The sequence below is a fragment of the Desmodus rotundus genome, chromosome 3 (genome assembly GCF_022682495.2).
Source record: "Desmodus rotundus isolate HL8 chromosome 3, HLdesRot8A.1, whole genome shotgun sequence".
Lineage (NCBI taxonomy): Eukaryota > Metazoa > Chordata > Mammalia > Chiroptera > Phyllostomidae > Desmodus > Desmodus rotundus.
In genome coordinates, this window is record NC_071389.1 from 9622867 (window position 1) to 9638547 (window position 15681).

General features: G+C 55.4%; 1 protein-coding gene across 2 annotated transcripts in view; it reads left to right on the top strand.

Moving 5' to 3' along the window:
- PADI1 (peptidyl arginine deiminase 1) overlaps positions 1-15681 on the top strand; it is a 63650-nt gene that overhangs the window by 22875 nt on the left and 25094 nt on the right. Inside the window, exon 1 of one of the 2 annotated variants that reach the window (XM_024554277.3) lies at positions 9656-9847. The exons of the other annotated variant lie outside the window; for it this stretch is intronic. Coding sequence (XP_024410045.2) covers positions 9756-9847 — 92 coding nt within the window. The 5' untranslated portion in view covers positions 9656-9755. Of the gene's footprint in view, positions 1-9655; positions 9848-15681 lie in introns of those variants that run through there. 2 annotated transcript variants of the gene reach the window in all.

Consider the following 15681-nt stretch of genomic DNA (forward strand, 5'->3'; position numbering starts at 1 on the left):
TTGTCAAAATCTTGGCCCTGGAACCTGGGGCCCAGTGCTCACTCAGTGGGGGTGATTCATATGGCTGGGGGCAGGTGAGGCCTTGGTGGGGAGCAGAGGGGCCAGACTTCCCTTCCCACCCCACGGGCTTCCAACCCCTAAGGGGACTTCAGAGGCTCTGAGCAGGACGGGAACGGAGGCCCACCGTTGGAGCGAAGGGACCAGGCAGAGGCCAGGTTGGATGGGCCTGGCTTGGGTGCGGGGCCCAGGCCACAGGAAGTTCACGGCTGGTCAGCGCATGGATGACAGGGCCTCGTAGGCTTGGGGCAGTGTGTGCAGGAGAGTGGCAGTAGGCAGAGGCAAAGTGTGCTGGCCCAGGAGGGACTGTGACTTGTCTGAGGTCCTGTAGTCAGGGAATGCCCTCCTCTTCCCACCCAGTGTACCCTAGGGCACAGGGTGTGTGTGCGTAGGGAGGGGGCGCAGGGCTTGGCGGGGAGGGTGCAGAGCACTTGAGAGTGGCAGCCTTGGGAGGCTGGGTAACATCTGGAGCGTGGGCTCAGGGCCAGATGACTGTCCCGAACGGCCTGCGTGACCCTGGGTGGCATCAGCCCTCTGAGCCGTGCTTCGCGCACCTGTGCCTGCCTTGCTGGGATGCGAGAGACCACAGGAGCCCCCAGGAGTGCTCAGAGCAGGTGCTCAGTGTGTGTCTTGCCTCCTTCCTTTGGGGGCAGAGCCTGAGGACCCACTTGGCTGATGTCAGCAAAATTAAGGGTGTAGCCACAGCTACCCTGCCTCTTGCCAGTTCTGCGTGGGAGTCTGGGTTGGATGGCAGGGGGTGGGGAGGTGGAGATGCCACCTGTGGGGGCCTGAGTCCTAGATGGGGACAAGTGTGGATGGTAACAGAGCTGCCCTTCCCAGACAAGGCAGCGGGAGAGGGCAGGAAAGGGTGGGGCTGGGGCTGTTGACGGCTTCTAGGGTGTTGGCCGCAGCCCCTCTGGTAAGACGTGGAGCCTCGCAGCCAAACACTTAATGAGATTTACTTTGTTTTCTCTGGAGCCAGCCTCCGCTGGGCAGCTGACTACTGTGTGACCGGGAGCCAGGCCCGCTCCTCTCTGGGCCTCAGTCTACCGGTCCCTGACCTTCCTGCCTGCACTCTAGCAGTGCCGGGTCCAGTTGAAAGCGCTGAGTCACCAGATGGCTCCCAGACTTAGTTTCTTGTCTGCACAGTGGTCATAAACACAGCCACCGCCTGGGAGGTGTCCATGGGGTGTGTCCCCAGCACCCAGGCTAGGCGAAAAGTAGGTGATCGTGCATGTCTGAGTGCAGGAAGCAGGAGGCTGGGGGAAAGGGAGACGCTGGGGGAAGCAGGAAGTGGAGAGGGGACCATGTTGGCTCTGGGGACTCAGGGTGCTGCCTGTGGCTCCCTCACAGTGTGTCTGTCTTTTTCCCGATCTTGCTGCTGGCATCTCTCTGCCTCAGTCTCCCTGTGCCTGCGTTTCTCTGTGTCTCTCTTCCTTTCTCACTCTCTCCCTTCGTTCTCTGTTCTGGCCTTTCTTTGTCTCTGTCTCTCTCTGCTTTTCAGTCTGCTTCTTCCTCATTCTGTTTCTCTGTCCCCTCTGTTCTCTCTCCTCTCCCGAGGCCCCTCTGGCTGCCTGGAACCGCAGGGCCAGGCGAGGGTGGGGAGAAAGCCTGAGTCTGCTCCCTGATGTCACCGGGCTCTCCGAAGCGGCCTAGCCAAGTGCCGGGGTCAGGAGACGGAAGCTGGAGAGCCCACGAGCTCTCCAGGGGGTGAGAGCTGGGCCCTCTGACTGGGGAACATGGTGGAAGCTGCTGTCGGGCCACGGGGAGGGTGCTCAGCAGACACGGGCTCCCACTTTTACCATCCCTTCCTCCGTGCCTGAGACCCCAGTCCTCCGCACAATGGGACCCTTGTACCATTGTGAGCATATGTTTTCATGGGCTGGGTGGCCTGGGCCCATGTCTTGAGAGGCTGTAGGGCTTGAAGCGGTGTCAGAGTGACTGGTGTGAGGTGGCTTGGAGTGGGTGTCTCGTGAGTCCTCCTGCCACCAGGCCTCTGTGTGGGGCCAGCAGGCCAGTCACCGGACGGTTTTGCCCTTCCCAGGGTGGAAGTTGGGGTGTGTGATGCAATAGGAGGGGCTGAAGCCAAGCAGCCCATAAGCACCAGCAACCCGTGAGGTAAGAGCTACCCTGGCTCCACCGTCCTCGGAGGCAGTAGAATGTAGCGATTAACACACGATTCCTGTGGATGGGGTTGCAGCTCTGCTTCCATCGTCGTTAGCAGGAGACCTTGGATATGTTGCTTAACCCTCTGAGACTGGAATGCCTCCTCTTCAAAGCAGAAATACTAGCAGAGCTCACCTCCTAGGTTTGATGCTGATGGGGGCCTGGCCCAGAGCCGGTGCCATGGATGCGTTCAGTGAACACCGGCCTCCAGTTTACTGTCCCTGCCCCTCAAGCCTGCATCTTCAGTCCTCAGCATATCCCTATATTGTGCTCTCACCGAGCTTCCTCGTAACAACCTGTTCTCATGTCCACATTCTCCTACCGTCTGGGCGCAGGTATCATTTGTCCACTCCCGGCCTGGCCCATCGTAGTGCCCGGGAAATGTTTGTTGAATAAAATGAGGGAGTGGTTTTGGGAAGGGCGCCGGACCCTTCTGTACAATGCTCTCTCCACTGGGGGTCTTGGCCGATGACATCTTGTCAGCCGCCCAGATGGTGAGAACAGCAGCTGGACAGGCCGGACCTGGACGGAGTGTCTCCGCTGGACAGAACTGCGCTGGTGGAAAGAAAGAGGACTTTTTCCAGGAACCGTGTCAGGTGGCCTGAGAATCCAAATGTCTAACTCTGGAGCAGCTTTTCTGTCCTTTATCCCACTTTGCCTCTCAGAGGCTGTGTGTTCTGAGGCAAGTCTCTCTCCCTCTCTGGACCTCTTTGTCTCTGGGTGTTCGATGAGGCAGGTGATCCAAGTTTTCTGGAAGGACCTGCTGAGATCCGAAGCCCTGTGTTAGGCAATGCCCCGCAGGGGTACTGTCCTCACCCCCTCTGCGGGAACGGTTCCCCAGCTCTGAGTGAGCCGGTAGAAGGTGCTGGACCCGGACTGATCCCCAGAGGGATTTCAACCACATCCGGGTTGGCCGATATTGGAAAATACTGGATCTCTCCTCTAGCAGCTGCAAGAAAGAGCCAACATCAGAGAGGGAACCCCCAAGCCTCCTGCCACTCCCTATCTAATCCAAGGTTTGGCTACAATAGAGGATGCTCATGGAGGAGGGTCTGAAGGATGCCCAGCAGACAGTCCTGTGGACACCCCGCCCCCAGTGTATCTGTGGGCCGAGCCAGGCTCAGTCATAAGGATGCTGGGAATCACCTGGTTCAACACCCCACACTCGCCCCATTTCCTGAAGCCCACCCAGGAGTGGGGGGACTTCCTTCGGTTTTCAGGGCCTGGAAGAGCTCAGCTTCTCTTCCTCAACTGGGTTAGTTTTACCTTGCGAGCCCCATGATTCATGGAATTGACTATATTTCCCTTTTTTCCCTGGGCCACCAGGGAACTCAGAGCGAAATCTACCACCCAGACAGCATGTCTGCCCCGTCTTTGTCTCCCCACCCCCCACCCTTTGACTTAATTTTCTCACTGAAAATAAATCGTATCCAGGGTGTGTTTTGGAAGCAGTCTGAAATCCTTTTTACTTGGATGTGGGATATAAATTCAAGAAGGAAGTGAAGTGTTGTGTCTTCCTGTGGAGTGGGTGCTGGAAGAAGAGGGGTACACAGAAGAAAGGGAAGAGGGGTCCCAGAAGACGAGATGGGCAGAGGTTTCCTGGGGGAGCCCCAAATGAGGGCAGTAGGGGCAAGCAGAAGAATATGATCAGGACAAGGGTCTGGGCACTGAGTGAACAGGGGGGTGTCATCAGGGGTCTGGTCTGGGGGGCCTTGGGTACCAGGCTAAATGTCCATTTGTTGAGGATCAGCAATATCCCAGGCGCTTCGCATACATCATTTACAGCTTCTCCACTACTCCGGATTCTATAAATTAGGGGACCGAGCCTCAGAGAAGTTAAACCATTTGCCCAGGGTCTTGAAGTCTAAGACATGGCTGAGCACAGACTGGGCCCCCAGACAGTAGGCCCCCAAAGTCTAGGCTTTGTGCACTCCCACGCTCCTGTATCCTGGGGGCTGTGGGGCGCTGCAGACAGAAGGTGATTTCAGGGTAACAGTGTTATCTATCAGTCACATAGTTCCGACAGACCACTGCTGCCTGTGGCGTGGAGTACAGCGAACCTGGGGGCTGGGAGGCTGCTCAGGTCTCAGCGGAAAGATGGCTGGCGTGGCTGGGACGAGGTCGGTGCTTGGGGTGAGGGAGGGAGTGGAGGGGAAGGGATGGGGCTCAGAGGGATTTGGAAGGCAGAGCTGGCAGGCCAGGTGGGGTGACTGTTTGGATGTTGGGGTTGAGGGATGGGGAAAATCAAAGAGGTTGCCTGGGTTTCTGGCTTGGGCACCTGGGTGGAGGCTGCACCGTTTGCTGAGATGGAAACAGGCTGGCTGGGGGCAGGCAAGGAGGTGAGGTGCTTGGTAGGCTACTCAGTCTCATACTTTTGAGGGTGAAGCTGTCTGCACCAACCTCAAGCTTCCCGGGCCTGTTTCGTGTCCAGCCATCCCCACGCACGGAGTCCTTAGTGCTGAGGCTGCCACATGGGCCTTGACGTTCCAGAGCCCAGGAGGGAGTTGGTGATTCCAGAAGGTCTCTGGCACCCAGTGGAGACCTGGACCTGGGTTTCGGGCTCTGAGGGGACCGGGCGGATTGAGTTGGGTGACTCACGACCCTCACCACTTCCTGCTATTAGAGTCACTGGCCTGAGGCTTTCTGGCCCTGCAGGAAGCACTGAGCACCCTGCTTTCTCACGATGGCTGAGCCAGAGCCTCTGAGGTCCCTTCTCCATCCACCCAGGGGTCCAGGGGTGCAGGACAGGGTTGGGTGATCCAGAGGGGTGAGTCAATGTAAGAAGCTGGGAGGGTCCAACAGGTGGCGAGAACTCTGACTTCTAGAGTAGCACATGTATACAAAAGGTATCCAGGAGATGTTTTGTCAGTAAGGGAATGAGTGAAAGCCTTGGATCCAGACTTGGCTTCCTGTGACTTTATGGGGTCATCACAAATATGTCATTGTTCTTCTCTGATCCTCGGTTTACCTAGCTGGAAAACCAGGGGCCCTGCCAGCTGGGAGGCGGGCCTTCTGAAGGGCGCTGTGTCTGTGGTGCTCAGGGTGCTGACAGGGGAGAGGGGCCGGAGGGCTGGCTCTGCTGATCCTCCCCCGCTCCATGGCTGTCTCAAGCAAGCTCAGAGACAGACTCTGTGTGTGTGTGTGTGTGTGTTGGGGACAGGGTCCCCGGAGTGGAAGAGCTGGTGTCAGCGATCACGGGAGCAGCCCAGACCCACTCTGACAGGTTCCATGCTCAACGGTGGCCAAGCTCACTGGGTCCAGGTGACAGATCCCATCAGTGTCAAATGATGTCCCAACCAGAGCAATTTCCTCCTTCACCTTCCTGACCCACCACTGGTCCCTAAACAGTCGAAGCTGGGATCTGAAGCTAACTACCCACAGGTCAGGTCTGACTTACAAATGGGTTTTCTTGACCCATAGTGCTCTGTTTTTAAGAAATGTTGAATTTTAGTACTTGGCCAAAGCAGGCTCTATTCCCTTTGCCACAGTTGCCACTCCTCCCTATTGTATTGCACTTGGCAGCTTCCCACATTTATGGTGTCTGCCTGACCCCTGAAGGCATTTGAGTTTGAACACTGGTCTAGCTGACATCCCCATCTCGTGAATAGGAAGCCCGAAGAGGGTGGGTACTCCTGGATTAAAGGAATTCTAGATTATCTGAGGTTAGAAGAGCCCTTGAATGCCAAGTACTTGTTTTCTGATCTCTGTTCCGCTATCATTTGCCCAGATAAGCCTACTGGGATCAGCCCACTCAGAACACACTCATCCAGTCTGCCCTTCACCCAGCTTCCTTGTGTCTTGTCCCTCCTGACACCCTGGTCTCTACCCTGCAGTTTATCCCGTCTCTCTTGCTACCCTGCATGCACCCTGAGGGCAGGCACTTGGTTTGTCTAATTCACTACTGTGTCCCCAACACTGAGAGTAATGCCTGGCACATGAAAGGTGCTGAAAAAAAAATTCTTGAAAAATGGGGAAAATGAGGCCTTAGACATGGTAGCACGGGCATCAGATACCCTCCCTGCTGTGGGTTCCCTGGGTTGATCCAGGGACATCTTGGAATCATGCTAGAGTCCCATGGTCACCCAGCGGCTGGAAGACCATCCCCCCTGCATGGGGCTGCGTTTGAGGCTGTCCCAGGCAGCCCCTCCCCGCAGTATGTTCTACCCAGAGGGGAGAGGTGGTGATTATGTCCTTCTCCCCTGCCCCCAGTCCTCCTAGGTCTGACCTATTAAGTCTGGAATCCCAAGTTCAAATAGACCACAGCATGGGTGTGCAGGAGGTGACTTTTGGGGACTCAGAGCAGGGCAGGGACCCAGGAAGGTCTTTGTGTCTTAACAGAAATGTTCTCAGAGCTGGAGGAAAGAGAGAGGAAGGCAGGGAGCAAATAGCCCAGGGCGGGTAGGGAAGCCAGAACAGGAAACTCTTCTTATTTTTTCCTCAAAGGGAGATTATTTTCTTCCATTAGCAAAAATATTTGCTCACCAAAGCTTTTCAAACAATGTATAAAAGCATGCGGAAGAAGGTGAAAGGACCCGATGTTCTACCTCCCAGGGATCAAGCCAAAAATTACGAACCCATCTGGGCTCAGATGGCCTGTGCTCCAACCCTGGTTCGCCACTTTCTGGCTTCGGGTCTAGAAAGGGTCCCTTAACGTCTCTGTGCTTGGGGTTCTTGTTTGTAACATGGGGGTGCACTGTCGTTCTTCTCAGCCTCTCTGCCTGCTCTGCTCTTTCCCCTGCTTCCTCCAGTTCTGAGAACATTTCTTTTAAGTCACCGCGACCTGCTCTGGCCCTTGAACTGCCCCCACACTGCGAAAGGCACCTCCTGCACACCCATGATGTAGTCGGTTTGAACTTGGGACTCCAGGTGTAATTGGTACCTGCCACCTAGTGCTGTCGTGAGGATTAGATATATTAGTACATGGAAGGGACTTAGAACACTGCCTGGCATGTGGTGAGGGCTATACATGTGTACACTAGTGTTTTGTCATCATAATCATCGTCATTGTTGTCATCACCATCACCATTACTATCATTGTTGCAGACAGTTCTTTATGCACCGACCTACCTTCCTCTGTCTTTTCCATCTGTCCATCCATCCACCTATCCACTCCATCCACCCATTCACTCACCCATCCACTCCATCCACTACATCTACCCATCCACCTATCCATCCACTCCATCCACTCATCCACCCATCCACTCCATCACCCACCTACCCATCCACACCATCTACCCACCCATCCATTCCATCCACCCATCCACCCCATCCACACATTCACTCACCCATCCACTCCATCCACCTATCCACATATCCACCCATCCACTCTATCTACCCATCCACCTACCCGTCCACTTCATCCACTCATCCACCCATCCACTCATCCACACATCCACCCATCCACACATTCACTCCATCCAGCCACCCATCCATCCATCCATCCACCTACTCACCCGTCTACCCATACACCCATCCATCATCCTTCTCTAATGGGAATATGCCCATGTGCTCTTAGGGAAACTGCATTTTACACTCCACTTTACATTACATTTGAACAAAATGGCTCTGGTCTGGTTAATAGGGGTGGGGTGGGTGGAAACCTAACATCCCTGAAGTGCTGTTTTACTGGGTTCTGTATCCATGGGCAAACCAGACTTTGTCTAGGTGCCTTTGGGTATAATAAACATTGTAGATGAAGAACATTTGTAATCAGATATGTTGGCAGTAAGAAAGATCATTCCAGGAAGATCTTCAAAATCAAAAGTAACCAGATAAATGTTTATGCCATTTTTATGTTTCTCATCTCCCTCATCAGGCTGTGGGTTCCTGGAGGCAGAGACTGTGTCCCCCTCTTGTCTCATCAGACTGGTGTTTCCCTAGACAGGGGGTGGTCTTCCTTTCTCCATCTCTCTCTCTTTGCCATGTCCCACCCCAGACCAGTGAGCCGGGGGAGTTCTGGTTGTGCATCCTTTATTCCATTCTGTGCGATGGCTGCACAGAATGAGCGGACCCCATGGCTGCGGAGGGCTGTCCTGTGATCCCTGAGGGAACTTTCCCCTTCACCACCTGCCATGCCCCCCGTGGAGGGAGCGTGCCACCTGTAATTCATCATCTCCACTCAGAAGTCTAACAGACATTTCCCGTCTAACAATTCCAACACGCAACAGCCAAGCCACCACCCAGCTTGCCCACCCCCAGTCTTCCCCATCTCTCTGGTGATGATGCGATCCTTCTCCCTGGGGCCCCAACACTCCAGTCATCTGTGCCTCCTCTCTTTCTCTCACGCCGGCATCCAACCCATCAGCAAAGCTTCTCGGTTCCATCGTCAAGATTCATTCAGAATCCAACCACTTCTCACCACCCTCACTGTTACTCCCCAGGACCAAGCAACTGTCGTGTCTTGCTTGGATGATGGGGAAGAGTGTCCCCACACCATCTGCTGTTACCCACAGTTTCCTCTTGTAACTTATTGTCTGTCTCCCCAGAATACCAATGCCGTCAGAGCAGGGGTCGCGATGAATGTCTGGCAAATGAATGAATGAAAGTCCTTAAACACCCCAGGAATAGGTGGGAGCCAGCACGTCCCAGAGCCCTGCAAGTGCCGGCTCCCACCTAATCTTAAAGAGGGGATTTTCAGAAACAAATCAGCCTCCCTCAGCCCATTGCCCTGAGCCCCTTCTTGAGTGCCCTCCCCACTGGCCGGCCAAGGATGTTTAGCCAAGGTGGCTTCTGCCACCTCTGGAGTTGAGGTATAAGGGCATAACCTCACCTTTTGGGGGGGGGTATAGGGCCGTGAGTCAGGTAGACACTTCCTATCGGTGTGACCTGCAGCCCTGGTTCTCTTCTATAAGGTGGAGATACTAGAGATAATCACTAGAATTGCTTCTAGTGAATGCTGGGTGCCAGGTACAGCACTGTGCCTCTCACACTTAGCTCATGTAATCCTCACATCAACACGAAGAAACAAGTACTGTTGTTACGATTTGCATCTTACATGGGAAATGGAGCAGAGACAAGAACTGCCCAGCGCATAGGCTGAGCCAGATTGGAGCCCAGGCAGGCTGACTGCGTTGGGCTTTATATGCTGCCTGATCTCCTAGCATATGAGATAAGATCTGTAAACTGCTTAGCCTGAACCTGGTACCCAGTCAACCCTCGGAGGTCGCTGACATCATTAACAGTGTTGGGTCAGGCACCAAGTCTGAGGATAGAGGCGGAGCCAGGGAAGGGGGATGGGGGCTGATGGGGAGCTCCCCACCAGGGGCACCAGCTGAAACCTTCTCCATTCTCCAGAGAAACCTCGGCACCTCCTTCCCTGACCTCCCGGACTGACAGGCCTGAGTGAGAAGGGCTGGGCGTGGAGCCAGGAGGTGGGGACTTAGCTCAGGCAGGCTAATCAGGTCTCGGAGTGAAATTAAAAGGGAGGAGGAAAGCACCAATCCATCAGAATTCACACTCCTTCCTGGCTAAGAGGTGCCCAGGAGAGGAGCTGGGGAGACAGGGCGCAAGGAGGCCAGCAGCCGGGGCATAGGATGGCCTCACAGAAAGCTGTTCGGCTGTCCCTGAAGAAGCCCACCTATGCAGTGTGTGTGGTGGGCGTCAAGACGTATGTGGATGTTCGCAGGTGAGACCTGAGAGGCGCTCAGCTGGTGCAGAGGGCTGGTCTAGAAGGAAGGACCTCGAGGCAATGGGGTGCATGCCTGGTACCAGTTCTTAGAGCAGAGCAGGTGAAGTTGGCTGCAGAGCCTGGGAGGAGAGACCAGGGTTCACCTCGGGGCGCTGGCTTTTGGGCCCAGGGTCAGGACCCTGGCCTTGAGCCCTGGTAAGAGTTCTGGCTCTGAGCCCTGGGGCCAGACTCTGAGGTCGGGGCTGTGCATTCTGGTGCCCAAGTGGCAATTGCATGGAGCATCAGGATGAACTGTTGGGGAGCAGGCCTGGGCATCCCTCAGTTTCTTGCCAACAACTCGTCTCTCTGAAGTGGAGGGGTGGGTTGTGTGGCAACTTGATCCTTGGAGGCTAACCAGAGTGATAGGCATCAGGAGGAAGTGGTTAGAGGATGATTCAATGAGTTAAAAAAATGAAAAGAACTTGCGACGAGATCTGGGGTTTGTGCTGGCCATGAGGATGGTGACGGTGGCGGTGGTGGTGGTAATGGTGGCCATGATGACATCTGATGGGCAGCAGAAGCATCAGCTTCTCCTCTTGACCCAGATCCTCCCTGTCCTGGCTCTGCCCAGATCAGGGCAGGCGCAGGGATCTGGCCCAGGCTCAGTTTCCCCCACCTGGCCACTGGTGGAGTTATACCTGAGGATCTCTGGGGACCTTTCCAGCTCTGACAGACTAGCTATGGATTCCATAGCTTTGCTGGATCAGATAGGGTGGGAGCCCCTGCAGATGGGGGGCTCAGGGCATGAGCCCATCCCAGAGGGGTCTGAGGTGTGAGCTCCTATCCCCATTGGGTCTCAGTACCCGTGTTCTCCCAGTCTGGTCAGTGAATGCTGGGCCAGGCTTCCCAGCTGGTCCAGGGGAGCCTCCGCCCCAGAAACACTCCCAGCCCCGTCTCCAACCATGGAGCCCAGTGACAGGGCTTGGGAAGGAGAGCTGGGAGCACTGGAGATCGGACTTCAGCTCTAGGTCACACTGGGGACCCTGCTGTGGGGGTGGTTCTCTCAGAACTAAGTGGCCAGCAGAGATTCCATTCTCTCCCGCCCTCTTTTTTTAGAGTATATTTTTCAGTTACAGTTGGCATGAATGTTATATTCGTTTCAGGTGTGCAGTTTAGTGACTAGACATTCATATAATATGTGAAGCGACCACCCGATGCATCTAGACCCATCTGGCCCCGTGCATAGTTATGACAACACTATTGACTGTGGCCCCTGTGCTGTACTTGGCACCCCTGCCTCTTGCCCTTTTGACCCAGGGCTGCCAGGCTTGGCAATGAAAACCCAGGATGCCCGGTTAGGTTTGCACTTCAGACAAACAGCAACTTTCTGTTTCAGTGCAGTGGTCCTGTCCGCTGTTTTGCCTTCTACGGCTTCAGTTACCTGTGCTCAACCGAAAACATTAAATGGAAAGTTCCAGACATAAACAATTCATAGATTTTCAATTGTGCACCATCCTCAGTAGTGTGACGAAATCTCGCATTGTCCCCTTCCATCCCGCCTGGGACGTGAATCATCCCTTTGTTCAGCGTATCCACCTCACTTAGCCTCAGCACGTGGGCTCTGCCTCAGCTCACGTCATCACAAGAAGTAGAAGGGTGAGTCCCGGACAGTAAGATATTTTGACAGAGAGAGAGGCCACAGTCACATAACTTTTATTACAGTACCTTGTTATAATTGTTCTATTTTATTATTGTTGTTGTTAATCTCTTGCTGTGCTTAATTTATAAACTGAACTTTATCATAGGCCCGTGTGTATGAGAAAAGAACATGGTGTGTATGTATATCAGCGCCACCCATGGTTTCAGGCACCCACTGGGAGTCTCGGAATGTACCCCCTGCAGATAAAGGATGACCGATATATTGCACGGAACATACTTGTGTTTTAAAAATCTGCTGTTTCGCTGAAATTCAGATTTAGCTAGGCCTCCTGTACTTGACCTGGCAACCCTGTTTCAACACCAGGAGAAGGGAAGCGGTCTCTAGGGGCCCTCCTCCTCCTGATTGCTGACCCCTGTGCTTGCCCCCCGGGGTGGCTGTCTCTGGAGGGCAATTTCCAAACCACTGGCCCTGCTAGGTGCTCTTGACTAGGGCCAGAAGCATTTGACCAGGAGCTGGGAAGTCTCTGGTGGGGAGCTCTGGGGGGCGTTCCCTCTGCTGCCGACATGCTGTCTGGCCTGGGCCACACCACTGGCCCTTTCTCAGCCCCGACAAGACGAGCTGCGTCCCCTCTGTGGTTCAGCATGGAGGAGAAGGGCACAGACTCCGGAGCTGGACAGACCTGGGCTCTCATCCTAGCTGCCTCTATTCATGCAGTGTGACCCCGGGAAAGCCGCTGCACTTTTCTGAGCCTCAGTTTCCTCATCTGACAAATGGAGAATTAATAGTATGCATGGTAATGGGTCAGGAGGAGGATTTAGGAGACGTGCGTGTGTAGGGCCCCTTGCGTGCTGGGTGTCCTGGGAGTGGGAGGTGCTCACAGCCATGAGGCCCCGTGGACTCCCTTTTCTCCAGGGCCTGCTCTTCCCATCATGCCTCAGAGGGCGGGAGGAGCAGAGGATACACCAGGGTGCACACAGTGGGACCACAGGACGATGTTGACTGTAAATCTCCTTTGGGGTCACCAAGCGCCTTAGGGTCCTCATGTGTGGCCTCTGCCCAGCTGAAGGGCGTGAGGACGTTGTCTGCCGTGTTTGTAGCTGCTGTGCTCTGCTTGACTCTGGAGGGGCTGCCGCTCCGGGGTCCTGAGTGAGCACTTGGAATCCCTCAGGAAACTCCTCCCCCGGTGTTGGTAGTGACTAGGGTCATAGCCACTGAGACTCTCTAAACTAGAAAACGGAAGTTTATTCTGCAACAGATTGGTTTAAAAGTAAACCTTAAGAGTTCCTGCCTCTGAGGTCTGCCGTAGGTGCAGAAAGGAGAGCGTGCAATTGTCAGGAAAGGTGGGAGAAGTGGGGATGGTATTGTCAACCTAGAAAAGTTTTAAGAGGAGCCTGCAGCTCATTCCCAAGAAAGAGGCTACACTTGATAATGAGCTTGGGGCTCCCCTTCCCCCATTGCTAGGTGCCTTGCCAGCTGGGGTCAAGTAAGGGGTTTCTATTTAGCCTTCCTGGGAGCAGGGGGAAGGCCCCCAGAAGAGGACGTGTGCCAGTCACCTGAGTCTGGAGTCTGAACCCTCTGGGGCAGCCTGTAGAGGTGGGTGTGTGGCGTGACGTCACAGGAAGTGATTAATTCCCTAGGTGCTGAGTGGACTGGTGATTTGGAGAAACATTTGTGTTTGGGGTAATTGTGTGCCCCAGGGTGTCTCAGCCCAAGGAGCCCTTAGAAATCCCCTGCGTTAGCATGTGCTGCAGATCCTAGCCCCCGCCCCCACTGCAGCCGGCCAGCTCACCACGCTGCCGCCCACCCCAGTGGGCCAGCTTACCCCCCTCACCTCTTCACTGCCGTGGGCTGCTCACCACTCTGACCCCTTGGGTCTGGCCGGACTGCCCCAGGTGTCTCTGTCTTTGCTTGGAGGTGGTCCCCAGAGGGCTCATGCCAAAAATAGAGGGGCTGGGCATTGTGGGGAGCCCATTAGTGGCCCAGCCTGGTGCTCCTTATCTGCCCAGAGGCCGGAATCAGAGCTCTGGGCCAGAGGCCATAATGAACATTTATTCTTAGGGATGGAGGAGAAGGCTGGCTGGGGGTGCGGGGCAGGGACATTCTCCTGGATTTTTCCAGCCTCCCTCAGCCCTGCAAAAGCATCAAAGCCAAAGGGATCCTTTGGATCAGAGGTTGCTAGACTGCGGTGGGCATGGCGGTGGGCGGGGTGGGGGAGGTCTCTGTGGGACCTCTCAGAGAGCCAGAGAGAGGACCTAGACCATTTCGTTTTGGGGGGGCTCCCTGTACAGAGTTATAAAGCTTGTGGTGAATATGTTCTCAATGTTTACAGGAGTAAATTAGTGCTTTTACCGTGCACAGGAGCACAACGAGGCATAATTGTGCTCCTCATGTGGTGATGGTTGTACAAGATTGATGCCTCGCCAGTCACGGTGACTGACAGTTTCCGAAGGCCAGGCTGGGGCACAGGTTTAACGCCCGTGAGGGTCTTCTCTCCTCCTCGCTCTGTCCTATTGCTGCGTCACATTCCTTCACTGCAAGTGATGTTGAAGTTTAAATTTGTGGGTTCTTGGAGCATAGGAGGCCGGGGTTCCCCGTAAGTCCCATGGGGCCATGAGAGGCCCGTGGGCCGTGGACTCTGGACATAGAAAGGTGTGTGTGTTCTTGAAATACAAAATACTCACCAGGGAGGGCCTCAGAAGCCGGACCCCTGTTCAGGCGTTCCTGTTGCCACCTGCCCTTTCAGACCAGCTGGGAAAGCTCTGCGGTCAGCCACTTTCTCCCGCCCTCCTGGGCTCCACCACCCCTCCCCCCGTGCCTTCTCCCCTTCTGATCATTCCCAGTCTTGGCATTACCTTCTCCTTTTCCCTTCCCACTTCCCTTCACTTCCAACCTCCAGTTTTCTCTCCTCTTCCCGAGACCCTGTTCCCCGTGGGCTGGGGCCACAGGGCTGGAGTGCCTGAGATAAGTCCGCTCTCCTGAGCTGGTGCCCCCCGAGAGAAGACTATTCCAGATGTAAGGAATGGGGGTGTCGCTCCCTCACGATGGAGACGACTCCTTGATCTCAGAACGCTTTCCCTGTGACGTGCTGTCCTCTGCTCTGTCCAAAGAAGCTTTCAATCCTCCCTCTGTGACTTCTAAGCACCCAGTCCGCTTTGCCAAGTGGTCCTGATGCTCAGAGAAGGGGGTGGGGCGTGGGGCTGGATGAGGGACATGACAGCCAACTCGATGATGATGGCTGGAAACAGGGCAGCTCTTCGTCATAACCACAGCCCCGGGGTCAGGCTGGTCCTTGCAGACCTCGTGAACTTGGCCATCACTCAGCTTCTCTGAGCCTGTTTTTTCCATGGTGGATACCTGTTGGTGATACCTGTTGTCTATACCTGCGAATTTGGCCCCCACTTGAAAGATGCAGAATCTCATCACCCACAGAGCCCAGGCACACTCGTCTTCATCTGGCAGATGGGGAACTGGGGCTGAGAGGGGGGCGGGGACTGATAACTCCCCCTCTCCATTCGGGCTCTCTCTAAGACGTTCTGGTCCCCAGCCCCTGTCGGCCTCTGCTGGGACCACCCCTGGGTGAAGCTGCGCCCTCCTCTCTAGCCGCTATTCCTGGCAGGCAGTGGTCCACTGAAGAGAAGGCCTGGCCAACCTGGGCCCTCCTTCCAGGCCCTGGGCGAGCCCCTCCCTGAGCAATGACAGGGAGAAGGCACTGAAATTGTTCTCTCTGGGAAGTAGAGGGAGAGGGAGGGGACCCGGCCACAACCTCTGGGATTCTGGGCTTTGGAGAAAATGGCTGCCCGTGATGTGGGGTCTGCGGGGCGTCAGCCACAGCCCTCCCCTGCCCCCCATCAGCCACAGCCAGCACCCGGCTGGAAGCCACAGCAGGCCGGGGTCTGAGCCTCTGTGGCCTGTACCCGACTGTGGTCATTTAACAAACGTTAGCAGCCACTTGCTCTGGAACCAGCTCCGTGCCGGGCTCTGGCACCGGGAGATGATACAGCTCACGGGGGGGGGGGGGGGGGGGGGTTCCCCTCTTAGTCTGGAGCCAAAAAACTGCAGGACGTGGATGTGAACCACCACGTGGCTAATGCATTTCTTGGTCAGGTCGGAGGGTGAAGGGAGGGGCAAGAATCCTCTTCCCCAGGCTCTGCCCGCTGTCCCACGCCCTTTATGACAGTCAAGACACTGATGG